A 12981-nucleotide genomic window follows, 5' to 3' on the forward strand; every position below is an offset into this window, starting at 1 on the left:
ATGGAGAAAAAGGGTAACAGTACCAAAATACTACAGCTTTGGGCAATGCTGTTCATGTAGGCATCACCACAGTCACCTCTAGTGGCAGAAATTGTTTCAGCACCTCTTGCATTTGTCGATGAAGTCATTCTCAAAACGATTGGGCAAATCTTTAAAATCTTATATTGAATAAACGCGTTTGAAATTAATTTTTTTTTTACCTCCCCAACCCACTTGAGAAAAAGCAGTTTTTGAAATTTGTGATTAAAACGATTAATTAATTTCTCTTTCTATCATTAAATGTCGCTATTTATCAGACACGCCTACCATGCTTGAAATATTCGCTATATTAAAAGTACAAATGCTATAAAAGTTGGGTTTTATCAGTAATTCATTGTTGAAATTATATCTGAAAAATATTGTAGAATTTAATTAACTAGTTAGCTTGCTTAAAAAAAGGTTTAGCAGTATGGAAATACAATACATTTCTTTTTGATTTAGTAGTTACCATGACATATTTTATATTGTGTAAAATGACAGTTAAAACCACAAGAAGTGACATTATGTTGGAAACTTCCCTAATTACAGTCACACGTGACCAGTTTGACAGAAGGGACCGATGCAGATACATTTTTATCCTTCCGCCTGAGGTACAGAAAAGTAATCCTTTAAATCTTTTTTGTATTTTGCACTTACAATATTTTTTATTTTAAAAAGCGGATAAAGTTATTAAAATCCGCATTTAGTCATCTAACGCTCTCCGAATTTCCATTTTTGTTGGGACTATTTAGCCTCGGCGGCGGGATACATGTTGTAAAGTGCTAGCCTGCTCTAGCTTCTTTTTTTCCTTCGGTTGGAGGCCATGATGGGAGCCTGAGAGTTCAGCTGGAGCGAGAAAAGAAGATGATTCACCGGGACGAAACTGTCAAATCAGTTCGAGCGGATTTATGAGCGTTGTATAGTCTATATACATCTAAGGTGGAGCCTGTCACTTTTTTAATTTTTTTTCTCAAATGTGTTCTTGGCAATCAGTCGATGACAATGTTGAATCGTTAGGAGGTTTTTGGATCGAAAAAGGAGGTAGCATTAGCCACTCTAGCTGGCTACGTCTCAGTGACTGGATACTGGTTTTGAGAGCCGGTGAGTTCTCTAACCTCATCGCTCGGAAAACGGCGGAAATCTTACGAGTTTTACCCGAGGATAACTGCATGTATTTTAACCGGGAGCGTTTGCACGACGAATCGCAGGATTGGGAAAGTCGGGCCTGCGCCGAGGAACGGAGCAAGGCCCGTCTTTATGATCCAGAGGAAGCCTTTCTAATCCCACCGACAGCCACTGCTCTGTGCGAGGACCCGCAAAACACGGCAGTCAGCTACCGAGAGGACTGAATAAACTTTCACCTCCCCCTTCCCCACATAAACTCATCTTGTATCACCTGCTACGATGGCTGCGATTATAAAAGAAATGGTCAGTCGGAACAAAAGGAGATACCAGGAGGACGGTTTCGACTTGGACTTAACGTGTATCCTTCTCTGGTCTCCGCAGTGTTGGGTGCCATTGGTTTGTATTAAGGCTTTGTTGAATGTATTTGCAGAAACGGGGCCAAAAACGTCTGCGGGGGAACGTGAGGTCGGTGAGCTTCCTTGCTGCCTAAGTTAGCTGTGGGCTAGTTGCTTTGCTGTCACCCAGCATGTTGGAAAGAGGCTGGATCTGTCAAAGCAGCCAGCAGAAATGTCACAGGGATTATTAAAATCTGCAATCTCCCCCTTCTTTCCAGGTATGTTAGTTTTGCCTGTAATGCAAATTAGTTGAAAAGTGTACAGATTCTCAGATTATTATTTTTTTTTATTAACTCATTGGATTTCGGGTTGCAGCTGGGAGCAGTTGCAGAATCCTCTGCATTACTCGTTCTTCTGGTTTATTATGGCGGAGTGGCTCTAATGAATGAGATGGGGAACTGTCTAGGAAGTGAAAGTTCAGTAAATCACCACGATCCACCCATCTCTTCTTAATTTATTTATGATCAAATGCCTGTTTGTAGGTGCTTCGTGAGGGCTGGGTTGCAGTTTGGCTTTGAGGAAGCAGGTAGTGTTGTTGATCTGGTTCACTGTAAACTAGAAACCAGATTAACAGCTGATTTGGTCCACAATGCAGTCTGCATCATAATGTGACGTTTGAGGTCATTGTTGAATTTCAATAGATCAATTTGGCATCTGATGTAAAGATGGCACTCCTAGGAGTTGGAAAAATGTAATTTTATCCAGATTTGAGTTCAGTATACTATTTAGGGTTATTATGAAGCTGTAGATGCTACATATTGTGAAATAGTTTTTTCATTGATCTATTTTCACATTCAAAGTAAGTTGGTAAATTCAGCTTTAAGTGGTTATTAAGCTATAATCCATCACTGTTTTAGTAGCTTGAGAACAGCATGGCTTGTTTTTACTAGATGCATTGATCAGGGGAACCCTTGGCTGGTTCCCATTTGTACTTTGTAAAGTCCAACTTGCCAGATGCATTTGATTTATTCCCCCCCCCCCCTCCTTTAGGACTTGCAGCCAATTAACAAACCATGCTTCAGACTCTTTGGTTAAGTTTTAAATCTAACAGTAAATGAAGGACTTAAAAGATCATCCCTGGTGGTGCTTCAAAGCCTTCATCTGATTTATCTTCAACTTAGAAAAAAGTACACTAAATGGCATGCTGTCATGATGACTTTATAAAAAGACACAGATTCTTTTTTTATTCTGTTTCAATGAAAGTAAAATCAGATCTGTGTTGTTGTTTTTTTTCCCACCAGCTGATTATTGTATTTTAAGCTTGGTGTGATTTCTTGTTGCCTTGATTTAGCTGTTGCCTTCAGACACTAACCTTGTGATGCATGTGTTACCATACATTGCTGCACGAGGTCAGACGTCTTATCACCTGGTTTCATAATATGGTAAAATGAATATGTCTTTCAGGGGGTGGCAGGACGCTGCGGTGTGCCTGTCTGTGCCCTGATGCAGGTGTTAAAGGGAGGGGGGTGGCTTCTACCAAAAGTGTCTTTTCATTGAGGTCTCCCGCCAGTTTAGATGTGGGTACTTTGTTGTTGATGCATTTTATCATTTTTTATTTCATTTATTTTTTGAGCATTGCATCTAAAAACCTTACAGGCTCTCTCTGCAGTTATGTAATGCAGTATCACAGTTCTGGGAATTGCCCTTAAAATAGAGTTGCTGGTGATCTTGTATCAGTGTTGCTGTCTGAGTGCTCTCTCTGGTTCTCCCTCTCTTTTCAGCCTTTTCAACTCACAATCTCCTTTTTTTTGGTTCTTTTTCCTTAACTACTCCCACTCCAACTCTTCCTCCTTGTTCTTTGCCCCCTTTCCTGTCCTCTCCTCCTCCTCCTTGCTTGGTTCTCTGTGCTTCCAACTTTCCCTTTACCCACCCCTCCTCGACGTTGCTTGAAGTTGTGGATTTGGTGTATGGATAAAGCTCAGGCAGGGCTAGCTTTAAAGAGGAGGCGTGCCTTAAGTAACAGATTAATTTTTTTTTCACATTCAGGCGTACATTGGGGTCCTATATATGCATTTCTTCCCAGCTGAAGAAACCAAGCCTCCTATCTCTTTGACCGAGGCTCTCCTGGGAGTTTTGGACTTTTTTTTATTTATTTATAAAAAAAAATTTTACACCGGAGGCTGGACTAACCCGTTAGATGTGAATCTAGAACTTAATTAGGTATTTGAAGCATATATATATATATATATACACACACAATTAGGGGATAATGTATACAAAGGTTTCTAAAAATGACAGTTTAATTTATTGTAGTTGAGTTTATTTATTTTTTTTTTTTACTGTTTCCATGTATCAGCGAGATGCCAGAAAATTGTCCGTTAGTTAAGTTTGCATTGATTGGTCACTCACTACTCACCACCATTAAGGTAAGGCTGACTGGAAGTCTCAGCACTGGAAGTGTGAAAAACTTCTTTAACATGGCTGTTCACAGTTTTTTTTTTTTTTTTTTTTTTTTTTTTTTTTTTATATGACCACTATAGTCTGAAAGTCCACGGCCCCAAATTGACCCAAGTACGCGTCTGTGTTGTTACTTAGTTGTTACACGATGGGAGCCGGCAATAACTAGTCCACTAAAAAAAAACAAATATCTATATTTAGTGGCCTTTAGTGCAGCAGTGGCTGCTGTCTGTGTGGATGATTGCCAGAGTTGGAGAAAGGATGTGAAAGTTGGTTAAAAGGCCAAATGGGGACCATTTAGATTGTAGATTCTTTGAATTCTATCCAATAGATATGCACTTTATTTATATTTTACAGAATTTAAATTTTTTTGGAGCTCTAAATTAGGTGACTCGGACTTCCATGAAGCTAGGTAAATGGGGATTGCTTTTTTTGGCGGGGGTTTAGGTCACACTTCTTATTATGGAGCTGATTTTTTCCTTTTTGCTAACTAAACATGTTTATGTGTGAAGCACTGATTCAAGTGTTTGGTTTACGCATTAATGGTGATGGTTTCAGGTTAAGTCCTCCTATCCAGTAGGTGGCACTCACACTCGTCCACTGTTGCGTCCCCATGATATACTATTTACCATTCAACCAACATGTCCTGACAGGAATTGCCACCCTTTGCATTACTTCCAAAAGTTTGCACCGATTCCTGAACTCTGTCTCAGGTGACTTTAACCTATTATACACAATATTGCTTCGTCTCAATGTTTGCATCGAAACCTGAGCTAAATATTTATATTCCCTTGTTGTGAGGGATTGCTGAAGAGTCGATGATTGGATGCAATCAGCAGGTTTTCCTTTTTTATTCTGCACCTTTCGAGATGTTTAATAGGTTTGTTATAAAAGCTGCAGCAACGACTCTTAAATATGAAGTAAAACATTTAGATCAGTTAAAGATGTTACATTTTTGGAGTTCCTTTACCATCTTTTAAATTAAGGTAATAAAATACATTTTTATCGTACAGTTTAAGCAAATCCTATAAAAAATTATTTTCACACAAGATACTTTAAAATCTTTGACTGTTTTTCTCTGTTTGGCTTCTTGAATTCATGGGCCATTAGTTCTGTATGTTTCACCCCACATACAGCTGACCTTTAGTTCCTGTTCTCTCAACCTGCAGGTCTGTTGATTAATGACAGATTCTGTCCGTTTTTATTTTCTGATCAAGCAGCTCAGATGTGTGTGTGAAATTGTTCTGACCGGATTCAAATCGGAGGAGATGCGTCCAAACGAAACATATTCCATTTCTGTCGTTTTGACACCTCGCCACACAGGGTGTAAGAGATGGCGCTCTTTCAGCTAGTGGTTACAGTGTGAAATCCTGCAGCACACGGCGATGAGCAGGCTTTGGTTGCAGGTAGGCGTTGCAGTCGCGGTTCTAAAGCATGCATGCTAACCGAATTTCTCTTTTCAATTCATCACAATTGTGACACTTCACCTAAGAATTTGGTCCCACTTTTAGACCCGCTCCATGATCCTGCAGATGAGATGCATAAAAATGTAAAACAGAATCCTACTTTTATCTGTGGCTGTGCTGCAGCTTTCCAGCCGTTACACAAAGCATGTCTGTTTGAATCTTCTTTTTTTTTTCTTTATCTATCATATGACGTCATGATGCCCGCTCCCGGTCTAACAGATATTCAAATTAGACCTTTAAACTGATAAGCCGCACATTTGAACTCGTCCCGATATAACTTTTGCACTCTATAAATAGATTGCAGGTCAAGGAGCGGAGACACTGTGTGCTCCCACATGTGGGGCCTGGCTGTGGCAGGAGTACTGTTGCTCCTGTCCTCTCTGCCTCTCACCGTCAAGGCCATCTGCCACGAGATGCAAATATCCACACCGATCAAGGCCCTTTCTGTGTTCCCATCTTTCCATAACAACCAAGATAACCTCAAATTGACATTGACGGAAACTTTAATAAGGCCTGCTGCTCATCTTTGTATTCATGTAAAGAGATTTTAGGGGGGGGGGGGGGGTGTCATGAATTTCTGTCGGTGTGTCTTTTTCTTAACTCCTGCTGAACAGATATCTATCCAAACATCATCGCTATGGGCTTTCCAGCAGAGAGACTTGAAGGCGTGTACAGAAACAATATAGATGATGTAGTACGGTGAGTGATGGTTTACTCTTTATTTCATATGATTTATAGATATATTTGATTTGCAATTCATTATAGTTTTTTTTTTTTTCTTTGCACAGGTTTTTGGATTCCAAGCATAAAAACCATTACAAAATCTACAACCTGTGAGTGCTCCTCTGTACTGTTTGTATCTCCTCTAATTTGTGTTTACTTAGAAACTTCCTCTCCGTGGCGGCTAACTGCAGTTTGTCTCTTCCCTTTTCAGCTGCGCAGAAAGACACTACGATGCTGCCAAATTTAACTGCAGAGGTAGGCTGCTTTATCTCATCATCTTTGAATTTTTAGAAGCTGTCAAAATGGTCACTTTTCTCACGCTCCGTCATCCGCTTGCCTGTTTTCGTTTTCTTTCTGACTCTGCGTGGGCTGGTCCCGCATCAGTTGCACAGTACCCCTTTGAAGACCACAACCCCCCTCAGCTGGAGCTGATTAAACCGTTCTGCGAAGACCTGGACCAGTGGCTCAGCGAGGACGACAATCACGTGGCAGCCATCCATTGCAAGGCCGGAAAGGGCCGCACCGGAGTCATGATCTGCGCCTATCTCCTCCATCGGGGCAAGTTCACAGACGCCCAAGATGCCCTCGACTTCTACGGCGAAGTCAGGACACGGGACAGGAAGGTGAGAGTGGAGGCTCTACCCGTTGGTGTCAGTTGGCCGCCATGACTGGATTTTTATAAAATAGGAAATTTCAGGTTCTTTGTTCCCTGTCCTTCCTTTTATTGCATACTTTCTAATTTATTTTCCTCATTTTACTGTATATCCATCTTTGTCTCAGTCCTTCCTTGCTACCTTCTTTCCCCTAGCTAATATCTCTTAGCTCTGTTGTATCACCCTTTTACATTGTTCCCCCCCCCCTACGTTCTTATTTCTCTCTCTCCCCCCCAGCCCTGCTTTTTTGCCACCCATTCCTCTTTTCTTTTCCCCTTTCCTTAGTTTCCCTCCTGGTGTCAGTCCTCTAATACCCTAATTCTTTCTTTCCCTGTAACCCTAACCCTTCAACCTCACTTCGTCTTTTCTTTCCATGTCTCCTTTCTTTCTTCACTCCATGTGTCTATCCTTCCCTCCCTCGTTCCTGTTCTACTCCTCTTTCCTCTGCCTTTATCATCCCTGTTTTTAATTGAATATAAAGGTTTAAGAACTCTAGGAAGTAGAGTCTGGAGAAGTTTATAATGTAACAAAGTGTGTAGGAAACCCTGTCCTGATCGTGGCCATGGGTCCCTGAAGGGTTGACGCTCTGGCCTTGTCCTGTATTTTGTGTCGTCTTGGAAGGTTCTGTCTGTAGGTGTTTGTTTTCCAGTGGTGCATATACACCGAACGATTCCAGCAACGTACCGATCAATTTTTATGTTACCTATATGTAGAGGTGCGTTCAGGAGCACAGCAAAGCGTTCGATAGAATCCGGGTTCACCTCATTGATGGGGCATCAGCAAGCGGCAGATTATGTGGTGAAGCCCCAGGAGTGGAGCTTGACTCCCGCCATACTTCTGAATGTGGTGGCTGGAATAGTGTTCCCTGTGACAAACCATTACAGATATTTGAGCCCCCTAAAAGGCGTTTACTTTGACATGGAGGTCGCTTATTGAAAATGTCAACGTGTTCTGTGTTGCAGGGGGTCACCATCCCGAGCCAGCGAAGATACGTCTACTATTACAACTACCTGCTAAAGAACCAGCTGGAGTACAAACCGGTGGCGCTGCTGTTCCACAAGATGGTCTTTGAGACCCTCCCCATGTTCAGCGGGGGCACCTGCAGTGAGTTCAAGTTCATGTTCAGATTCGGCTCTAAGTAGGACGTAGGCGGCCTGCTGCTGCTGAGAACAGGAAGAGAGGGATTCAGTAAATCTGCAGTTAGCAGAGTGGGTTATCCCCTGATGACCTGTGATTTTAAAAAAGAAAAAAATCCACCTTTGGTCAAATTGGTCCGCTATGTTTGGACTTTTTACAGATAAGTGCAGCTTGATATTGATCATTTCTTTCTTCTGCTGCTTTCAAAAAGGTTAAAATCTTGTTTTAATGCTTTAATAACTGTTGCTTCAGAACTTTACCAGTGAGCTTTTAAACAGACCCGGCTTTAAAATTGCTGCTGCAAAAACAATACTATTTAATTTAAAAAAATACATGAATGTGATCAGGTAAAATATTTAGATGGAAGTAGATGTTGGCGACATGAAATACGAATAATCTAATCTGTCTTTACAGCAGCACGTCACTGGGGAAGTGGAGGCCAGTGCACACAAGCTAAAGGATGCTTCCACAATATCATGATCCGCTCTGTTTTACTGCCTTAAAACCAGGAAGTGGCTCAGAGATAGAGGAATTAAAACGTTTTAGTCACTGCTTCCTTTTTGCATACAATAGGAGGCCACTCATCTTTATAAGTCAGTTATAAGTTATCTTTATTTACACATCATTTTGTGTTTGCTCTGAGCCCAGAGGGATGTGGATGTTGTAAAGCAGCGTGTCTGCGCTAACATTCCCTGTCATTGGTCACCTGTTTCAGTGACGAACGTTAAAACTCATGGCAGGGCTCCTAACAGTGTGACGTTTCTACCGTTTGTGCTGTTTAGTAACACTTTGTGTTTAAAAGAGTGTTTTAAAAAGAATCCAACAACTCGGCCTATGTGCTGCAATGTGTGTGAGTCACCCGAGTTGCTCTTGTATCTAAATTTGTTGGTTTCTTTTTCGAAGCTGTTGGTCAGAATAAAGAAGCTCTTCTTCCTTCATATTTGTGGCTTTCGCCTTAACACTGGAATCTGCTTTTAGGCTCTGACTTTATTGATCATTGTCTTTCCTGCTTTTTCTCCCTTTTTAACTAAAACCAAAGCCCTATTCTGAGAAAAATAACCCCAGATTCTTTTTTTTTTTTGTTTTGCTCTACAATCCAGTAAAAGAGGCTCGATTATTTTGTTCAAAATAGCCTCAAATCACGCATAAAACACACATCTGATGTTTTATTTCATTGATCTGAAGTTCCCTCTTTGCTGCTTCCCCTTTGTGCATCTCATGCCCAATTGACGCCTTTTCAGAAGTGAAAGACGCCCACCTCCTGTAAAGTTACACAATGCATGTTTAGGACAACATACCGTGATGCAAACGTGTGAATATTTTTCTGTTTATGCCTGCTGTGCTGTGAAGCCCCTGACCGGCCAGCCAGGCCCTGCTTGTGATGATTTCCTTCTTTCTCTCTAAGGGGACAGTACCGTTAAAAACAGGAGCGAGCCGACCCCTCAGGGCTTCAAGAAAGGGAATTGGCATTGGGGTAAATGAGCCTTTCATCCATTATTGTTATTTTACTCATTTGCTTTTATACGGCCCCAGAGATCGGCCAGGCAGGAGTAGTTTAAAGGTAGACGTGTTGCCTGGCAGGGATATAGAAGATGTTAAGAGGAATATGAAGTCATATCCAGCACCACCCCCTCCCCCCACACCCTGACAGGAAACGGAGAGGGTAAAATTGGTCAAAGTGCAAAGTTTTGCGCTCGCCTAAAACTAAACCATATCTGTCAGAATAGGGTTCTATGTCTCTTATTCTGCCTTTTTTTTTTATGTTCCTTTTTTTGGTGTAACATTTTGTGATGTGTTACTTACCTTTCTCCTCTCACATTGTTTACATTAAACTGTCACTTTTTGAACTCACTGGGTGGGCAGGAGGTGGTGTGGTGCTGTCTATTGTCCAGCTTGTGTAATAACAGTGGGAATGCCCTGTCTTGCTCTCCTTATCCCCCCCCCCCATCACCATTTCTCACATCATCCCCACTTGTTCCTTTTGTTTTGTTCTTTCTTTATTTGTTGCCACCTATCTCACCTCTCATCCTTTGGGGGAACATGGCCGCTCTTTCCGTAGATCCCCAGTTTGTCGTATACCAACTCAAGGTCAAGATCCACACATCCAACCCAGCTCACACCAGAAGGGAGGACAAGCACATGATCTTTGAGTTCCCCCAGCCGCTGCCCGTTTGTGGAGACATCAAGGTGGAGTTCTTCCACAAGCAGAATAAAATGATGAAAAAGGTTAGTTTACTTTTTTTTTGTTTGTTTGTTTTTTCTTGTGTGTTGAAAATTTAAACCGGTTATTAGAGCCTAAAAAAAGGTGAAGATCACCTTTCTGTTAATGAATGGAAGCATAAGGAGAAAGGATTCAGTCAAATTGAGCAGATTCACCAGTTCATCAATTTCTAACTATTGTAGAGTTTTTACTGTGGGGATTTTAACCACTTCGGGTTTGTCTTTCAGAACTATAACAACCTTTGAAATATAGATTTCTATCCTTCCTCTACCAATATATCAGGGCAGCTTGTTTTAGAGAGGAGAAAACGGGGTGTAGCTACTATAAAGAAGTCGACATTTTAAGGCTGTCTTGAGGCTCCTAAAGTAGCAGTTAGCATGATTGGTTAGGGTGTAACAAGAATATAATATAATACTGCTCATTTCTCATCATTGTGAAGTAGGGCTGGGCAATTAATTGCATTAGCAATATAATCGCAATTTTCAAATCGCAGAGGCACCCAATTTTAGTCAAATTACATTTAGCAAGAGTAAGACATCACATTTCTCTCTCAGCCTTTTAGGTGGCTGTTAAAGCTGGTTTGCAGTGAGATGCAGCTAGCTTGTAGATCATGCATGATAGTAGAAGGTTACAGTACAGTCCTGCAACAATAGAATGCGGAGAAGCAAGCTTTCAAAGTCCTAAAAAAAAAGGAAATCCTTCAGTGAAATATCTACATGCTTGTGGTTAGTGCAAAAGACAATATTGGTTAAAAATAATTCTGATCTAGATTTTTGGCAAAGTTGTTCAGCCCTATTGTGAATTATGTCTCTGGAGGTGCTGTCCTTTGAAGCCGTATTTTAAAGTTAGTCAGGAAGTTGCTGTCAGGATGTGTGACGCATATCGGACTAGCCAACACACACCATTTTAAAGATCGTTTATAAGTCAAAAAAATAACATACAATTAGTTAATTGCTTGAGCAAACAAAAAAAAAAATTGCCAGATTCTAATCGATTTTTCTTTTTTTTCCCCCAAATGCTGTTAAAAAAATTTCCTTTTTTTTTTTTGTCACCATCTTTCAACGTCAGGACAAAATGTTCCACTTCTGGGTGAACACGTTCTTCATTCCTGGACCAGATGAGAGTGGGGAAAAGATGGAGAACGGGGCGGTGAACAATACGGAGAGCCAGCAGGGAGGACCGGGTCAGGGCCAGCAGCAGAACGCAGAGAGCAGGGACGGCTGCAGGGAAGGAGACAAAGACTACCTCATCCTGACGCTCACCAAGAACGACTTGGACAAGGCGAATAAAGATAAAGCCAATCGCTACTTCTCTCCAAACTTCAAAGTAAGTACCGACTGGTAGCTCATTTCCTGTAGAACATCGACATGCTGCTGAAGAACGTGGATTAACTACTCTGCTCTCCATTTCCAGGTGAAGTTGTATTTTACAAAAACCGTGGAGGAGCCTTCTAATTCCGAGGCTAGCACTTCGACGTCCGTCACCCCAGACGTTAGCGACAATGAGCCAGACCATTACAGATACTCTGACACCACTGACTCTGATCCGGAAAATGAACCTTTTGATGAAGAGCACCACACGCAAATCACAAAAGTGTGAACTCTTTTTAAAGCAGGAAAAGAAGAAATCATACACCTGAATTTAAAAACAAAAAAAAAAAGGAGAAAACTTGAATATAAACTCAAAAGAAGAACCTTTGTCCCTTTTCCTCCCCCAGATGGCAATAGAATATCATCATGTCGAATGCCAATTTTAGGGAAAAAAAAAAGATAAATATCCTGACCAATATATTGTTTTTGTTTGTATTATTTTTCTTTTTTTTTTCTTCTTTTTTGGCAGGGCAGTGTACCATGTGCTAGGTATTGACACTGTTGCCCCATGGGAAAAGGTGCTGTAGCTATAAAGATGTGTTTATATATATATACATACATACATATATGTATATACATATATATACATGCGTATATAAACAAACTTTTTTTTTGTGTCAAAGACAATGGAAAGAGTACCACAATCAGGAGATGGGAGTTGAAGTGTGGGAGAAGTTGGAATAAAATACTAGAACTATGCTGCTCCTTCTCCTGTCTAAACCAAGGCCAGTGCTGCAGTCACTTTGTTTCACTCCCCCCTGTTCCCCCCAATGACCCCCCCCACTCCCCCCCAAATCTTTTGCTCTTCCCTTCTACCCTCCTTTCTTATATTCCTTTACTGTGAATGCTTCTTGTGCTCTTTGCAGGCTGTCTCATGTGACTTTTGGCCTTAGTGCAGTGCAAACTGCATGCAGGCAGTGGGTTGGGGGGGGGCGGGGCGGTTGCGAAGAGGCGGTGATTATGTTCAAAGCATTGCCATTCCTGTTCCCACTGTGTATACGTTAAATTATGCAGAACAAGGCATCCCATGTAATTGTTAATGTTTTTTTATCCTAAGATAATAAAATATAATACACAAAACAGCAGGGAGACCGGAAAGTGTTTGCAGTAATGTCAACACTACATTATCTTTTTTTTTTGTTTTGTTTTTGTTTTTTCTTAGCATGTACTGGAATTTGAGTCCATCCCAAATAAATGTATGCAATGTTGTCATTTCTTACAGAATCCAGCTTTGAGATGCGTCTTCTGCATTGGGTTCCCCAGTGCTTTTAGTCATGTTTAGAGAATACCTCTGGAGGTTTGTCATTTCTCCTTTCAGCTCCCTGCTAATGAAAGTGGATAGGGTTGGCTTTCGATATACTAAAATAAAAGTTTCTTTCCCAAGGGATCATTTCAAGTGACAACACCCAAGACTGCATAGTTAAAATGTGGCTAAGTTGGAGTATGTGCAACAAGTTGGGGAGGAAAACGAGCGCC

At 41.1% G+C, this 12981-nt stretch overlaps 1 protein-coding gene across 2 annotated transcripts; it reads left to right on the forward strand.

The window, feature by feature from the left end:
- Positions 1-811: 811 nt before the first annotated feature.
- Positions 812-12590, forward strand: LOC119790844 (phosphatidylinositol 3,4,5-trisphosphate 3-phosphatase and dual-specificity protein phosphatase PTEN). Of its 2 annotated transcripts, XM_038296562.1 has the most exons (10): positions 812-1501; positions 6016-6100; positions 6190-6234; positions 6336-6379; positions 6509-6747; positions 7740-7881; positions 9320-9388; positions 9974-10140; positions 11204-11461; positions 11549-12590. In XM_038296562.1, the coding sequence occupies exons 1-10, from the start codon at positions 1423-1425 to the stop codon at positions 11732-11734; spliced, it is 1314 nt and encodes a 437-aa protein (XP_038152490.1). In that variant the 5' UTR covers positions 812-1422; the 3' UTR covers positions 11735-12590. The 2 variants fall into 2 exon arrangements, with proteins under 2 accessions (XP_038152490.1, XP_038152491.1); XM_038296563.1 differs by lacking the exon at positions 9320-9388.
- Positions 12591-12981: the final 391 nt, after the last annotated feature.

This window comes from Cyprinodon tularosa, unplaced genomic scaffold, assembly GCF_016077235.1.
Source record: "Cyprinodon tularosa strain WSP-4 unplaced genomic scaffold, ASM1607723v1 ctg372, whole genome shotgun sequence".
NCBI lineage: Eukaryota > Metazoa > Chordata > Actinopteri > Cyprinodontiformes > Cyprinodontidae > Cyprinodon > Cyprinodon tularosa.

Coding starts and splice junctions, on each gene's coding strand:
- LOC119790844 (XM_038296562.1), top strand. CDS start 1,423: ATGGCTGCGATTATAAAAGAAATGGTCAGTCGGAACAAAAGGAGATAC. Junction 7,882..9,319: donor GTTCAGCGGGGGCACCTGCA/GTGAGTTCAAGT, acceptor TTTCTCTCTAAG/GGGACAGTACCGTTAAAAAC. Junction 11,462..11,548: donor ACTTCTCTCCAAACTTCAAA/GTAAGTACCGAC, acceptor CTCCATTTCCAG/GTGAAGTTGTATTTTACAAA.